Source organism: Heteronotia binoei, chromosome 13 (genome assembly GCF_032191835.1).
Source record: "Heteronotia binoei isolate CCM8104 ecotype False Entrance Well chromosome 13, APGP_CSIRO_Hbin_v1, whole genome shotgun sequence".
Taxonomy (NCBI): domain Eukaryota; kingdom Metazoa; phylum Chordata; class Lepidosauria; order Squamata; family Gekkonidae; genus Heteronotia; species Heteronotia binoei.
In genome coordinates, this window is record NC_083235.1 from 9,518,341 (window position 1) to 9,534,019 (window position 15,679).

The 15,679-nt window shown below is 49.8% G+C and overlaps 1 protein-coding gene across 2 annotated transcripts in view; it reads left to right on the forward strand.

Moving 5' to 3' along the window:
• ARHGAP4 (Rho GTPase activating protein 4) overlaps positions 1-15,679 on the forward strand; it is a 97,574-nt gene that overhangs the window by 55,015 nt on the left and 26,880 nt on the right. The window contains exons 10-14 of one of the 2 annotated variants that reach the window (XM_060252335.1): positions 1,147-1,231; positions 3,728-3,755; positions 5,909-5,996; positions 13,220-13,280; positions 15,256-15,333. In XM_060252335.1, coding sequence (XP_060108318.1) covers positions 1,147-1,231; positions 3,728-3,755; positions 5,909-5,996; positions 13,220-13,280; positions 15,256-15,333 — 340 coding nt within the window. Of the gene's footprint in view, positions 1-1,146; positions 1,232-3,727; positions 3,756-5,908; positions 5,997-6,191; positions 6,220-13,219; positions 13,281-15,255; positions 15,334-15,679 lie in introns of both variants that reach the window. The other variant, XM_060252336.1, reaches the window with a different exon arrangement.

Below are 15,679 nucleotides of genomic sequence, written 5' to 3' on the forward strand. Positions count from 1 at the left end.
TCCCTGGCGCAATGACGTCACTTCCAGGTGATGTCATCACGCCGGGAACAGCACACACCCTTGGGGCTCTTCGGGGGTGGGGAACCCCCAGCAGCCTGCTCCCTGCGACAGGGTTGGGGCCCTCCAGGGCGGGGGATTCCCTGCCCCCCAGTGGGAGCTTAGCAACCCTGAAAGGTCTGTCTCCAGTCAGCATGCGACAGTGCCAGGGCCAGAGTTTGGGGGCAGAGAGTGACCAGGGCTTCCTGTATCCACTCCTGGGCTCTCCTTCTGGCCTACCTACTAAAATTGCCACATGCAGTCTAAATATCTGGAATTCTGGGTGACCAAGCTCTCCCAAGCAGGCAGCGGAAGTGTGTGAATGTGGGTGATGCGGGGTTTTCTGTCTCTGGCACATGCACACAGTTGACTGACGCTGGCCCTGGACACAGGGAATTCGTCTGTTCTTAGGCAATTTCCCTGGTAGATCGGGCCTATGGGCCAGATGACTCTTCTCTCCCTCTCAAGAGCCAGTTTGGTGTAGTAGTTAAGAGCAGCAGAGTTTAATCTGGGGAACTGGGTTTGGTTCCCCACTCCTCCACATGCAGCCAGCTGGGTGAACATGGGCCAGTCCCAGATCTCTCAGAGCTCTTTCAGCCCCAACTACCTCACAGGGTGTCTGTTGTGGGGGGAGGAAGGGATGGAGATTGTAAGCTGCTCTGAGACTGAGTGAAAGGTGGGGTATAAAACCAGCTCTTCCTCCTTCTCCTCCTCCTTCTTCTCCTTCTCCTCCTCCTTCTCCCTCTTCTCTTCCTTCTGCTCCTCCCTCTTCTTCTCCTTCTCCTTCTGCTCCTCCTTCTCCTCCTCCTTCTCCCTCTTCTTCTTCTCCTCCTCCTCCTCCTTCTCCTCCTCCCTCTGCTCCTCCTTCTCCTCCTTCTCCTCCCAGCTCTCTGGTTAGAGTTCAGCCCCCTGAGGCATCTGCCTCAATTTGGCTTGGGCAGATGTTGTCTCAGATGAAATCCCCCTTTTTTAACCTCTGGCTGCCTGAGGATGATTATTCTAGAATTTGAGTGGTAACACAACCTTCCGCAGCCCCTCTTCTGTTTCTCATTTGGGAGCCTCTCCCTGTTGCATTCGGTAAAGACCGACTTCTTCCTTTCTCTTTTGCAGAAGTTCAAAGAATATCTGTCTGGCCGGAGCATTCAAGCGAAACTGCAAGCGAAGCATGACCAGATGAAGGAAGCCATAGAGAAGGGTGAGAACAGGAAGAGTTTGGTTACATGCTGGTCTGGGGTTAGCTAGATTGAAAATCAAGATATATTTACGGTGGTGCACTAGTGTTAGTACTCGGCTGTGGTTTCCCACTGAGGATTCTGGGAATTGTGGTTTGTTGAGGGAGGGAGAGGAAATCTAGCTGCCCTGCGAGGCCACCAGAGGCCCTGGAGGAAGAACTCTAAATCTATTGAGAGGATTGGTTGCCAACCTCCAGGTGGGGTCCTGGAGAAAACCGTGTGTAAAACAATTATGAAAGCATAGGTTACATATGCTCTATTGGGCAGTTCCGCAGGGCCTGTAAGACAGCCCTCTTCCGGCAGGCCTATAACATCTAACTGACAATGAGAACATCTTCTGGATGGAACAAAAATGCATCTCCAGACCGCTGGTTTTATTCCTATTTTGTTTTATCAATTATGGTTTTAACTTATTTGTAAATGTTTTAAACCAAATCTATGTAAATTATAATGTTGTAAGCCGCCCTGAGACACTTCGGTGAGAAGGGCGGGATATAAGTTCAAATATAAATAAATAAATAAAAAATATTGATGTTGCATATGTGTATGTATGTATAGTCAAAATTGTATAGTACAGCAACTTTCACAATAATTCAATTATAAGTCATTGCTCTTTATCAATTGAGCAAAAACATTAAAGAAGCATTATTCTAGTTAGTTTCCCCAGCGGCATTAGTGGTTCTCCAATCCTTGATTCTTTGCTGAAGAAATCATACCAGCATCCTACTTTATTTGGATTGAAGAAATCATATCGGCACCTTTTGGGACACTGCATAATTATAGAGCTTGTCTCTTCTACTGTGGACTCTCTGCATCTTCCTTTAGAATCAGTGAAATGATTGTATTATACCTTGTTATTGTTTTTGCTCAGTTGATGGCGAGCATTGAATTATTGTAAAAGTTGCTGTACATTACAATTTTGAGTGTGTGTATACATATAGATATAGAAGAAGAAGAAGAAGACTGCAGATTTATACCCTGCCCTTCTCTCTGAATCAAAGACTCAGAGCAGCTTACAATATCCTATATCTTCTCCCACAACAGACACCCTGTGAGGTGGGTGGGGCTGAGAGGGCTCTCACAGCAGCTGCCCTTTCAAGGACAACTCCTGCAAGAGCTATGGCCAACCCAGGACCACTCCAGCACCTGCAAGTGGAGGAGTGGGGAATCAAACCCCGTTCTCCTGGATAAGAGTCCACACACTTAACCACTACACCAAACTGGCTCTCAAACTCTGTCTGTCTGTCTGTCTGTCTGTCTATCGTCTATCTATCTTCTTCCATCTTCCATCTATCTATCCATCGATCCATCTATCTATCCTATCTGTCTATCTTATCCATCCCATCTATCCAATCCATCCATCCATCTATCCAATCCATACATCATCTGTCTGTCTGTCTGTCTATCTATCTAGCATATGTAACCTTTGTTTTCATAATTGTTTAACCCACGGTTTTCTCCAGGACCTAACCTTTACCGTGTTTTCCCATTGGTTGCCAAACCTCCTGGTGGGGCCTGGAAATCTCTCACTGTTACCACTGATTTCCAGAAAATAGAGATCACTTCCTCTGGAGAAAAGGGCTGCTTTGAAGGGTGGACTCCGTGGCCTTGGACCATTCTGAGGTCCTCTCCAGACCTCACCCTCCTCAGGCTCCACCCCCAAAATCTCCAGGTATTCCCTGACCCAGAGCTAGCAACCATACAAGTGCATGTGGCCCAACAGAACTAACATTTGAGATCGTATCAGAGGGTAGCCATGTTGGATTACAGTAGAATAGCTAGATTTGAATCCTGGATCACCATAGAAGGACAATATTTTGGGGATAGGAGCTTTTTTGTCTTACTTTGGCGACCTTAATAAAAAAGAGCAAGCTCTGAGTCCGGTAGAATCTTAAAGACGAACACGATTTCAAGATCTGACGAAGGCAGCTTTGGCTGTCAAAAGCTCATACCCCACAGCAGGGGTGGAAATCTAGCAGGAGCTCCTTTGCATCTATCATCATCATCTATCATCATCATCTATTGGGGAGGGACGGTGGCTCAGTGGTAGAGCATCTGCTTGGGAAGCAGAAGGTCCCAGGTTCAATCTCTGGCATCTCCAAAAAAGGGTCCAGGCAAATAGGTGTGAAAAAACCTCAGCTTGAGACCCTGGAGAGCCGCTGCCAGTCTGAGAAGACAATACTGACTTTGATGGACCAAAGGTCTGATTCAGTATAAGGCAGCTTCATATGTTCATATTAGGCCACACACCCCTGATATAGCCAATCCTCCAAGTGCTTACAAAAAAAGAGCCCTCTAAGCTCTTGGAGGATTGGCTACATCAGGGGGCATGTGGCTTAATATGCAAAGGAGCTTCTGCTAGAATTCCACCCCTGCTCCACAGAACTTATTGGTCACTAAAGAGCTACTGGATTGGAATTGTTAACCTTTCCCTCTCTTCCTATTCCTTGCTCTTCCAGGTGCCGCGGTGGATCGAGAGCTGGCCAGGTAAATGCCGGGAGAATTGTCAGATTGGGGGGGCGGGCAAGCAAGCAGGGCTGTAGCCAGCAGCGGGAGTGCAGGGGCGGTGCTCCCTATAAAATCTGCAGCACCCCATCCAATCTTGGGGAGGAATGGGGGGGGCTGCTGCAGATTCTATAGAGGGGCCCTTCCCCGCAGGCCCTCTCACTGGGTACAGCTCCACAAGAGACATTCTGGAGGGGTAGCCCTTGAGCCCATCATTGCCGAAGCAGCAGTGGGCCATGTCCCCTTAAAAAGACCAACAAGAGTACAGTAATTTGTTGCGTAAGCTTTAGTGAGCAGGGGGAAAAAACACAGAAGAACAAAGTTAGGATGAAGAGTTTGTCTCACACCTTGAACATATATGAACATATGAAGCTGCCTTCTACTGAATCAGACCCTGGGTCCATCAAAGTCAATATTGTCTACTCAGACTGGCAGCGGCTCTCCAGGGTCTCAAGCTGAGGTTTTTCATGCCTATTTGCCTGGACCCTTTTTAGTTAGAGATGCCGGGGATTGAACCTGGGTACTGGGACCTTCTGCTTCCCAAGCAGATGCTCTACCACTGAGCCACCGTCCCTCCCCTTGTTTTTTCTGCTCGCTGGTGCAGCCATCCTTTCCCCCGATCCATTTGGGTGAGCCAGAACCCGCTTCAGAATCGGTGGCCAAGTGGTGGCGGTGCTTGACAAGATGGGAATTCTGTGGGTTCTCCTTCCGCCGGGTGGGAGGACAGCATGCTTGGCCTCTTCGGTGGCAGAGGAACCAACGGGGCTTTTTTTGTAGTAAGAACCAGGGGTGGAATTCTAGCAGGAGCTCCTTTGCATATTAGGCCACGCCCCCTGATTATAGCCACTCCTCCAAGAGCTTACAAGGCTCTTTTTTTGTAAGCTCTCGGAGGATTTGCTACATCAGGGATGTGTGGCCATATATGCAAAGGAGCTCCTGCTAGAATTCTACCCGTTAAGAACTCTTCTGCATATTAGGCCATGCACCCCTGATGTAGCCAATCCTCCTAGAATTTACAGGGCTCTTCGTACAGGGCCTACTGTAAGCTCTTGGGAGGACTGGCTGCATCAGGGTGGGTGTGGCCTAATATGCAAAGGAGCTCCTCCTAAAATTCCACCCCTGCATATTAGGCCACGCACCCCTGATGTATTTTTATTTCATTTTATTTCATTTTATTTTATTCGATTTATATCCCTCCCTACCACACCGAGGTAGCCAATCCTCCTGGAACGTAAGTAGGCCCTGTAAGAAGAGCCCTGTAAGCTCTTAGAAGATTGGCTACATCAAGGGGGTGTGGCCTAATATGCAAAGGCATTTCTGCTACAAAAAAAGCCCTGGGAACCAATGCAGAGAGTGGGGGGAGGGACTTAACAGCAGCGGCTGAGCCTGGCATCTCAGCAAGGTTGCCAACAACGCTGCGACATCACTTCTGGCACGCACTGGAAGTGATGTCATAGTGGTGCAGAGGGTGTGGGGAGCACTCGATGGAGCAAACCCCAAGATATTTTGGGTTGCTTTGCAATTGCTTTTTAAAGCAGTAGGACAAAGTTTGAGTTCAGGGTCACCTTTAAGGTCAACACAGTTTTATTTAAGGTATGAGCTTTCACGTGCATGCAAACTTCCTCAGAAATTATTCTCATTATGACGTTTTAAAACAAAGTTTGTGTCCAGTGGCACCTTTAAGACCAACTAAGTTTTATTCAAGCGCACAGAAACTCATACCTGGAATAAAAACTTCGTCGGTCTTAAAAGTGCAACTGGACTTTGTAGTCAGAATAATTATGCGAAGACCCTTTCCTATATCCGTTGATTCAGGATGCTCTGGTATTTGAGCAACAACTCTATGATAGAAGCCGTTTTCCCCATAGAGTTTTTGCCCAAATGCCGGAGAGTCTCTGTGTCATTGGCAGCCCCACTGATATGCCAGTCTCCGCCTCTTCCTCTGCTGGCAAGTCCCCCTGCTAGCCAGCTGACAGTGAGGGACAGTGGCCCAGAGTGGGGGGTGGGGTTGCCCCGTCCCCAGCGGGGTCCCAGTAACCCCAGCAGCCCATACTATAGGAAGCAGTTCTCGTTTCCAAGGGGGCGTCTCTGACCTCTTCCTTCCTCCCCGCACGACCCAAAATGGCGGATTCCAGGCCACAGTCCCAGCGCATCCGGCGTTCCCGCCCTCCCTCCTGCTACCATCACAAGCTCTTCGAGGGGGACCTGCAGGCCTTTGTGGAGGTACCGGCTGCTGCCACCGCCTTGAGCTGATGCCCTCCCACACCGGTCCCTCTAGCCTAGCTTTGCTCCCCCGGCCCCTTTGCCTAGCCCCGCCCTCCGCTGTGGCTCCTCCCACTTTGCACCCGCCGCCTCCCCCTCCGCCTGTCATGCGCTTGCCGCTGAATCTGTCTTTCCTGTCCTGGCTGGCCCTAGAAGGAGGCGGAGGCTGCAGGCCCGGAAACAGGTACACGATCCGTGCTGTGTGCATGCGGGGAAGGGAAGGGTCTCCCTGTTTTGGTCAGTGAATGCAGACTGGAACTGGAGCTGTGGGGGGGGGGGGGCGTTCCGAGAGGCAGTGGTGGACTGGGTCTAAAAATACTGGTTGTCAGGAGACATAGGGGGCCCACCCACAACTATAAAGCTATCATATCAAAGAGAGCCAGTTTGGTGTAGCGGTTAAGTGTACGGACTCTTACCTGGGAGAACCAGGTTTGATTCCTCACTCCTCTACTTGCAGTTGCTGGAATGGCCTTGGGTCAGCCAGAGCTCTCACAGAAGTTGTCCTTGAAAGGGCAGCTGCTGTGAAAGCTCTCTCAACCCCACCCACCTCGCAGGGTGTCTGTCATGGGGGGAGAAGATGTAGGAGATTGTAAGCCACTCTCTCTGATTCAGAGAGAAGGGCGAGGTATAAATCTGCAGTCGTCTTCATTTAATTTGTGTAAGAACTAAATAAAATTTTCAAAAAATACAGAAGTGGAAAAAAGGTACAATTAGAACTTTCACAAACTTTTGAGAGCCAGTTTGGTGTAGTGGTCAAGTGTGCGGACTCTTATCTGGGAGAACCAAGTTTGATTCCCCACTTCTCCACTCGCAGCTGCTGAAATGGCCTTGGGTTAGCCATAGCTATCACAGGAGTTGTCCTTGAAAGGGCAACTGCTGTGAGAGCTCTCTCAGCCCCACCCACCTCACAGGGTGTCTGTTGTGGGGGGAGAAGATACAGGAGATTGTAGGCCGCTCTGAGACTCTGTCCTTGAAAGGGCAGCTTCTGTCAGAGCTCTGTCAGCCCCACCCACCCCACAGGGTGTCTGTCGTGGGAGGAGAAGATATAGGAGATTGTAAGCCGCTCTGAGTCTCTGATTCAGAGAGAAGGGCAGGGGATAAATCTGCAGTTGTCTTCTTCTTCATTTAATTTGTGTAAGAAACAAATAAAATTTTCAAAAAATACAGAAGGTACAATTAAAACTTTTGCAAAAAAAAGTATATATTTTTAGTAATAACAAGTGTTGCACATATTGCACATATTACTGGCAGTATATAGTAGATATACAGATTGCATTTTCTCCAGGGGAGCTGACCTCTGCCAGCTGGAGATCAGTTATAAAAGCGGGAGATCCCCCGGCCCCACCTAGAGGCTGGCAACCCTAAATACAATGGACATTTTAGCTGCATTCCAGTAATAATGCTGGGACTTCTATTATGTTTTCAGGCTACTAAAAGGTCATTAACATTTTTAACATATTGTTAAGGGGGCCCACTTGCCATTGGGCAAGCTGACCCCCTGGCCAGTCCGCCACTGCCGAGAGGGTCTCGGAGAGGACGCTTATTGAGTTTTGTGACATTGCCGAAGAGTAGTTTCGCAGCACAGTGAGAACGTGTGTGTATGCAAGGGGGGTTGCATGGGCAGCATCTTCTGCACGCTGCTGACCGATACTCCCTCTAAGCTGCGGAGTCTTGTGAGCAAAAATTCTACTTTGTGAGCTACCGGCATTAAAGTTGTGAGCTGCTGCATCATTTAGGAGAGCCAGACTGGTGTAGTGGTTAAGTGCCCGGACTCTTATCTGGGAGAACCGGGTTTGATTCCCCACTCCTCCACTTGCACCTGCTGGAATGGCCTTGGGTCAGCCATAGTTCTGGCAGGAGTTGTCCTTGAAAGGGCAGCTGCTGGGAAAGCCCTCTCAGCCCCACCCACCTCACAGGGTGTCTGTTGTGGGGGAGGAAGGGAAAGGAGATTGTGAGCCGCTCTGAGACTCTTCGGAGTGGAGGGCAGGATATAAATCCAATATCTTCATCTACCTCACAGGGTGTCTGTTGTGGGGGAGGAAGAGAAAGGAGATTGTGAGCCGCTCTGAGACTCTTCGGAGTGGAGGGTGGGATATAAATCCAATATCATCATCATCTTCTTCTTCTTAGTTTTTCCAGAGCTAAGACAAAAATACATGAGCCGGAGGCTAAAAAACTGTGAGCAAGCTCACTCGAACTCAGCTTAGAGAGAACACTGCTGATGACTGTGAAGTTGCAATTCCGTATTTGTGCAGCTCTGACCTCCCCCATGACTGCGTGCACTTCCCGATCTCTGTTTTGCCTGCTTGCTTGCCCTGGGGGGTTCTTGGCATGCTCCCAGGATGATCTGTGTGTGTGTGTGTGTGTGTGTGTGTGCAGCAACAGTTTTCTTAGCTGTGAAAAGACTACTGTGCCATTTCTTAATCACACATAATGAAAGGAGAGCGGACCTAGCCTTGTAGAGAAAGAGAGAGAACCTTGCTTGTGTTTCTCAGCTGGAGTCATACTAGTTTTTTGGTATGTGTGCATGTAGAAAGAAAGACGATAGCAAAAGTGGGAAGGAAGGATGGAAGGGAAGAAGGAAGGAGAGGTAGAAAGAAAAGATAGCAGAAGAGTGAAGGAAGGGTAGAAGGAAGGAAAATAGATGGAGAGGGAGAGCTAGAAAGAAAGCAACTTTAAAACTTTAAATGCAGTGATTTAAAGAGAGAAATGCCTTCTCCAAGCCGACCAATCAGGCAGTGGGGGCTTCCAGAGCCACACAATATATGTGAAAGAGCCACATGTGGCTCCCGAGCCCCAGTTTGGCCACCCCTGGTTTGGAGGAAGTCAGGTCCCCACAGGGCATTGACAGCCTCCTCCTTGTGGCACCCCAAGCAGTTCCTGGGTTGGCTGGGCAAGCTAATCCCCCCCCTCAACAACTCCAGATGTGTTGGTCGACTTCTGGCCTGAGAAGACTGTTTATCAGGGGAAGATTGTATTCACTTGGGTGCCATCTAGTGGTCGATCTAGGCCGCAACACTGTTAAACCTACATTAACCTGAAAACCAGGTAAAATTAGAGGGGAAAACAAACTTGCAACTGACCCCAGAAGCCAAGAACCTCTGTCCCACAGAAGTATATTTAATAAAGGATTGTTACTTTGCTCAGATCTTAGAACTATAGAATCGTAGAGTTGGAAAGGTCTTAGAACCATAGAATCATAGAGTTGGAAGGGTCATCTAGTCCAGGGGTGGCCAACAGTAGCTCTCCAGAGGTTTTTTTGCCTACAACTCCCATCAGCCCCAGCCAGCATGTCCAATAGCTGAGGCTGATGGGAGCTGTAGGCAAAAAAACATCTGGAGAGCTACTGTTGGCCACCCCTGATCTAGTTCAACTCCCTGCACAATGCAGGAAATTCACAAATACCTCCCTCCAACAATACATACCATGATGTCCCTTCTCCATGCCCACAAGATGGCAAAAAAAAACAAAAACCCAAAACAAAACTCCAAGATCTCCTGGCCAAAATTGCTGACTGTGGTGATCAGCATTTCCCTGGGCGTGTAAGAAAGGGCCACGAGAACTAAGCATTCATACAACCTTCCTGCCCTCCTTCCCACGACTTGCCTAAATTCACAGAAGCAGCATTGCTCTCAGACAGCCATCTAACCTCTGTTCAAAAACCTCCCAAGAAGGAGAGCCCACCGCCTCCTGAAAGTCTCGCCGAGTTTCAAATGGCTGCTTTATTTGTTTTCCCTGTATTCATTTGCTGTCGTCCCCACCCTGAAGATTGTAATTCCTACAAAGGAAACTTCTCTGAAAGCGCGCCTTGTTTGAATAACAGAGAAATGGTAAAGACCAGGGGTGGCCAAACTCGCTTAACGTAAGAGCCACATAGAATAAACGTCGGATGTTTGAGAGCCGCAAGACATGAACATCAGATATTTGAGGGCCATAAGATAAGGAAGGAAGGAAGGAATTATAGAATCATAGAGTTGAAAGGGACCTCTAGGGCAGGAGTGACCAAGGGTAGCTCTCCAGATGTTCCTTTTGCCTACAACTCCCATCAGCCACAGCCAGCATGGCCAATGGCTGGGGCTGATGGGTAGTTGTAGGCAAAAAAACATCTGGAGAGCTACCCTTGGCCACCCCTGCTCTAGGGTCATCTTGTCCAACCCCCTGCATAATGCAGGAAACTCACAAACGCCTCCCCCTAAATTCACAGGATCTTCATTGCTGTCAGATGGCCATCTAGCCTCTGTTTAAAAACCTCCAAGGAAGGAGAGCCCACCACCTCCCGAGGAGGAAGCCTGTTCCACTGAGGAATCGCTCTAACGATCAGAAAGTTCTTCCTAGCGTTGAGCTGGAAACTCTTGATTTAATTTCAACCCATTGATTCTGGTCCTACCTTCTGGGACCACAGAAAACAACTCTACACCATCCATACCATCCAAGGAAGGAAGGAAAATAGATGAAGGGAATGGAGGAGAGAGAGATGGAAAGAAAGCAACTTTTAACTTTAAATGGCTTCTCCAAGCTGTCTGATAGGGCAGTGGAGGCTTCAAGAGCCACACAATATGCGTGATAGAGCCCCATGTAGCTCCCGAGCCACAGTTTGGCCGCCCCTGGTAAAAACCAAGGATGCTGCTGTGTGTGTTTGTAAGATTCCGTCGATGCTTGCATGAGAATTCTGCATGCCTGCACAAGCATGGTTCTTGCTGACGCGGGGAATGCTGTGCTTTCTCCCCTAAGCCTTCCGCCCCCTTGCTTATTGGTTGATTTTTGTGGCTGGGATAAAGAGTGGAGGGAGGGGGAGGGCCATGCCTTTTGGGTTTCGGATGAGATCCTGAGCACAAAAGCTCCATCCCTCCCGGGCTGTGGGTATTTTGCTTTCAATCTTCTTTGAAAACATGCTGCGTTCAAGGTAATAACGAAATCTCAGATGCCGGCACTGCTAATCCCCCGGTGACGGCAAGGGAGAAGGGGGGCGCTATGCTTCTGGAGACCAAAGAGCTCTCTCTCTCTCTCTCCCGCCTCCCAAAGGACTGGAAGCAGGATGCTGCTAGCGGTGGGTGGGCTTCTTTCACCTGCAGGAAGCAGGTTTTTGTATTCTCCACCCCAGACCTGATAACAGCTTGGCTTCATTGGACTAGTGGTCAGTTGCCAGAAAAAAATTGATTGGGTGGGGTTAGCAGATAAATTTTTAGGCGGAGGGGCTGTAAAACGCTGCTACAGCGGCCGCCGCCCCCCCCCCAGTTTGGTGTAGTGGTAGAGAGCCAGTTTGGTGTAGTGGTTAAGTCGGCAGACTCTTATCTGGGAGAACCGGGTTGGATTCCCCACTCCTCCACTGGCACCTGCTGGAATGGCCTTGGGGCAGCCATAGCTCTGGCAGGAGTTGCCCTTTCCAGCCCCACCCACCTCACAGGGTGTCTGTTGTGGGGGGAGAAGATATGGGAGATTGTAAGCCCCACCCACCTCACAGGGTGTCTGTTGTGGGGAGAGAGATGAAGAAGAAGAAGAAGAAGATATTGGATTTATATCCCGCCCTCCACTCCGAAGAGTCTCAGAGCGGCTCACAATCTCCTTTACCTTCCTCCCCCACAACAGACACCCTGTGAGGTGGGTGGGGCTAGAGAGGGCTCTCACAGCAGCTGCCCTTTCAAGGACAACCTCTGCCAGAGCTATGGCTGACCCAAGGCCATTCCAGCAGGTGCAAGTGGAGGAGTGGGGAATCAAACCAGGTTCTCCCAGATAAGAGTCCGCACACTTAACTACTACACCAAACTGGAAATAAAGATAAAGGAGATTGTGAGCCGCTCTGAGATTTGGAGTGGGGGGCGGGATATAAATCCAATATCATCTTCTTCTCCCCTTTTGCTCCGTGCCCCCCCCCCGACGGCGCCTCCTCCTCCTCCCTCCTCCACACTTTTAAGGCCCAGGGAAGGGGCAATGAAGCGCTGCTCCGGGACTCTTTAAAAGGCTGCCCCCACCCCGCTGATCAGCTGATCGGTGGAAAAACCCCGGCAGAAGGCTGGTCACTCGGCTCCTATGCCCCTCTAGCGCACTCACAATCAGCCAGAGGGGCATAGGAGGCGAGCGGCCAGCCTTCTGTGTGGGTTTTCCCGCCGATCAGCTGATTGGTGGGGGGGTCGCCTTTTAAAGAGCCCGGAGCAGCACTTCGCCGCCCCTTCCCTGGGCCGTAAAAATGTAAAGGAGGGAGGAGAAGGAGGTGCTGTGAGGGGAGTGGCGGGGCACGGAGCCAGGGGAGGGGGGTGGCAGCCGCTGCTCTTTAAGGGTGGCCTCCCGCCAAACAGCTGATGGGCAGGTAAAACTGCGCTAGGGGCTGGTGGCTCCTATGCTGCTCCTCCGGCGTGCTCACAATCAGCATGGGGGCAGCAGTGGCGAGCCAGTCACTGAAAGAGCGGCTGTGCTGCTGCCTCCTCCCCGCGCGATCCAGGAAGGAAGTGGGGAGTAGGCAGCGGCCTGGCCGCTCTTTCAGCAGTTCGCTTGCTGCTGCCGCCCCCACACTGATCGTGAGCGTGCCAGAATGGCGGCATAGGAGCCCCCGGCACAGTTTTACCCGCCGGTCAGCTGATCGACGGGGGGGAGGCTTTAAAGAGCCCAGGAGCGCAGTGCTTCACCACGGTCCCCGGGCATTAAAATTGTGATGAAGGGAGGGAGGAGGAGGCAAATAGGGATTTGCCTAGGGGGTGGGGGGAGGCCGAATTCAGCGCCCCCCACCCTGCCAGCACCCTAGGCAAATACCTAGTTTGCCTAGTGGGCGGACCGGCCGTGGGTGGCCCAAGCTAGCTCAGTCTTGCCCGATCTCAGGAGCTAAGCTGGTGGGCCCTGGTCAGTACTTGCATGGGAGACCAGCAAGGAAGTCCAGGGTTGCTGCACAGAGGCAGGTGGTGCCAAACCACTTCTGTTCGTATCTTGCCTTGTCCTGGAGGGCCCAGGCTAGCTCAGTCTTGTCAGATCTCAGAAGCAGTGCCAGGTTGGCCTCTCTGAACGGCTCTTGCCTTGAAAACCATCTGAGATCGCCACAAGTCAGCTGCAACTTGACGGAATTTTCCACCGCCACTGGTGCATTCTGGGCCTTTTACATGCTCCTATGAGCCGGCAGCACGCACATAGCACCCCTCCCCCAGCTGTGCTGTGAAGAAACCGTGCCGTGACTTTGTGTTTCCTTCCCGTGACTCCAGGGCTCAGGTCAGGCCGTCCCGTTGGTGGTGGAGAGCTGCATTCGTTTCATCAACCTCCATGGTAAGACCCAGGGCTTTTTTTTTAGCAGGAACGCACAGGAATGTAGTTTCAGCTGGCTTGGTGTCTGGGGTGTGGCCTAATATGCAAATGGGCTTTTCATGCAAAAAAGCCCTGTGTGAAACAGTAGCATCAGGGGGTGTGGACTAATATGCAAATGAGTTCCTGCTGGGCTTTTTCTACAAAAAAGCCCTGTGTGAAACAACGGTGACATTGGGGGTGTGGCCTAATATGCAAATGAGTTCTGCTGGGCATTTTCTGCAGAAAAGCCCTGTGTGAAACAGTAGCATCAGGGGGTGTGGACTAATATGCAAATGAGTTCCTGCTGGGCTTTTTCTACAAAAAAGCCCTGTGTGAAACAACGGTGACATTGGGGGTGTGGCCTAATGCGCAAATGAGTTCCTGCTAGTCTTTTTTTTTTTTTTTTAAAGCTCTGTGTGAAACAATTTTTTTTTGGTAGGTAGGTAATTTTATTTATATCCCGCCCTCCCCGCCAGAGCAGGCTCAGGGCGGCTAACAACATTCAGTTATACAAAAAACAAAGTTACATTTAACATTAAAATTCTGATAAATTTAAAATTAATTAATTAATTAAGTAATAAAAGTGCTAATGCTGCTTGTTCTTTTTTATGATGGCGGTAATCATTAGCAACTACTTTCTTCGTCAGCGAAAGCCAGTCGAAAGAGGAAAGTTTTGCAGGCCCTGCGGAACTGATCAAGGTCCCGCAGGGCCCGCATTTCCTCTGGAAGTTGGTTCCATAGGTTCGGGGCTACAGAGGAGAAGGCCCGATTGCGGGTGCATTGCAGCTTCACCTCTCTTGGTCCGGGGGTGGTCAACAAGTTTTTTCCAGCTGACCTCAGTGCTCTCTGGGGTTCATATGCAAAAAAGCCCTGGTGAAGTCGGGGTGTGGCCTAATATGCAAACGAGTTCCTGCTGGGCTTTCTCGACAGAAAGGCCTGTGTGAAACAATGGTGCCGTCAGGGGGTGTGGCCTAATATGCAAACGAGTTCTTGCTGGACTTTTTCTACACCCCCCCCCCCCCAGTAATACTTGTGTGGGCTCCCCTCCCATCCCAGCCACAGGCTTTTGAGAAAGGTGAGTGTCTTGGGTTAAATGTAAAATAATATAGATGAGGGGTGGCCAACAGTAGCTCTCCAGATGGTTTTTTTTTTGCCTACAACTCCCATCAGCCGCAGCCAGCATGGCCAATGACGGGCTAATGGGAGTTGTAGGCAAAAAACATCTGGAGAGCTACCATTGGCCACCCCTGATATAGATCACTTGCCTTCTTTGTATGTTGCTCTGAATCCCTAGATGGGGAAAAAGTGAAACATAAGCACCTTAAAAATATAAAATGGGTGGCCAACGATAGCTTTCCAGATTTTTTTTTGCCTACAACTCCCATCAACCCCAGCCAACCTGGCCAATGGCTGGGGCTTATGGGAGTTGTAGGCAAAAAACATCTGGAGAGCTACCGTCGGCCACCCCTGAAAAAGGTCTCAGTTAAGAATTACTGCTCTTGAGAGTGCTTTTGTTAATTCTAAGAGCCGGGCTAAATATCCATAGTCACATATTACCTCAGAGTTTCAGACTTATTTTTAAGTTCTGAGAATATCCTTTGTATTTAGTTAAAAGAACTGGGCTTTTAAAATGCAAAAAAAAAACATTCTTAGGATGCTATAAAAAGTCCTTGGACTTAGAATTATGCTGCTCAGGCAGTTGCTATACAAAAAGGAGTCTTATTAGACCTTCAAAATAGGTATATAATATAGCAGGGGTGGCCAGTGGTAGCTCTCCAGATATTTTTTGCCTACAACTCCCATCAGCCCCAGCCAGCATGGCCAGTGGCTGAAGCTGATGGGAGTTGTAGGGGGGGGGGACATCTGGAGAGCTACCATTGGCCACCCCTGTAATAGAGGAAAAGGCTCAATTTTCTCATTTCGATATGACGGGCCCGTTGTCGTTTCCTCCCTTCAGGGCTCCAGCACGAAGGGATTTTTCGGGTGCCAGGGTCTCAAGCTCAGGTGTCTGAGATCCGGAATGCTTTTGAGAAAGGTGAGTGTATTGAGTTAAACGTAAAATAATATAGATCACTTGCCTTGGAAGCACAGAAGCTGTACCCTGCCTTGGTCAGGCCGCACCTGGAGTGTCGTGTGCAGTTCTGGAGGCCTCACTCCGAGAAGGGCATGGACGGAACGGAGCTGGTGCAGAGGAGAGCGAGGAGGAGGATCCAGGGCCTGAAGACCAAGAAGCCTTTAGAAGAAAGGATGGGGATGTTTGGCCTGGAGAAGAATCATAGAGTCATAATAAGAACATAAGAAAAGCCATGTTAGATCAGGCCAATGGCCCATCCAGTCCAACACTCTGTGTCACACAGTGGCAAAAAATTTTTATATATACA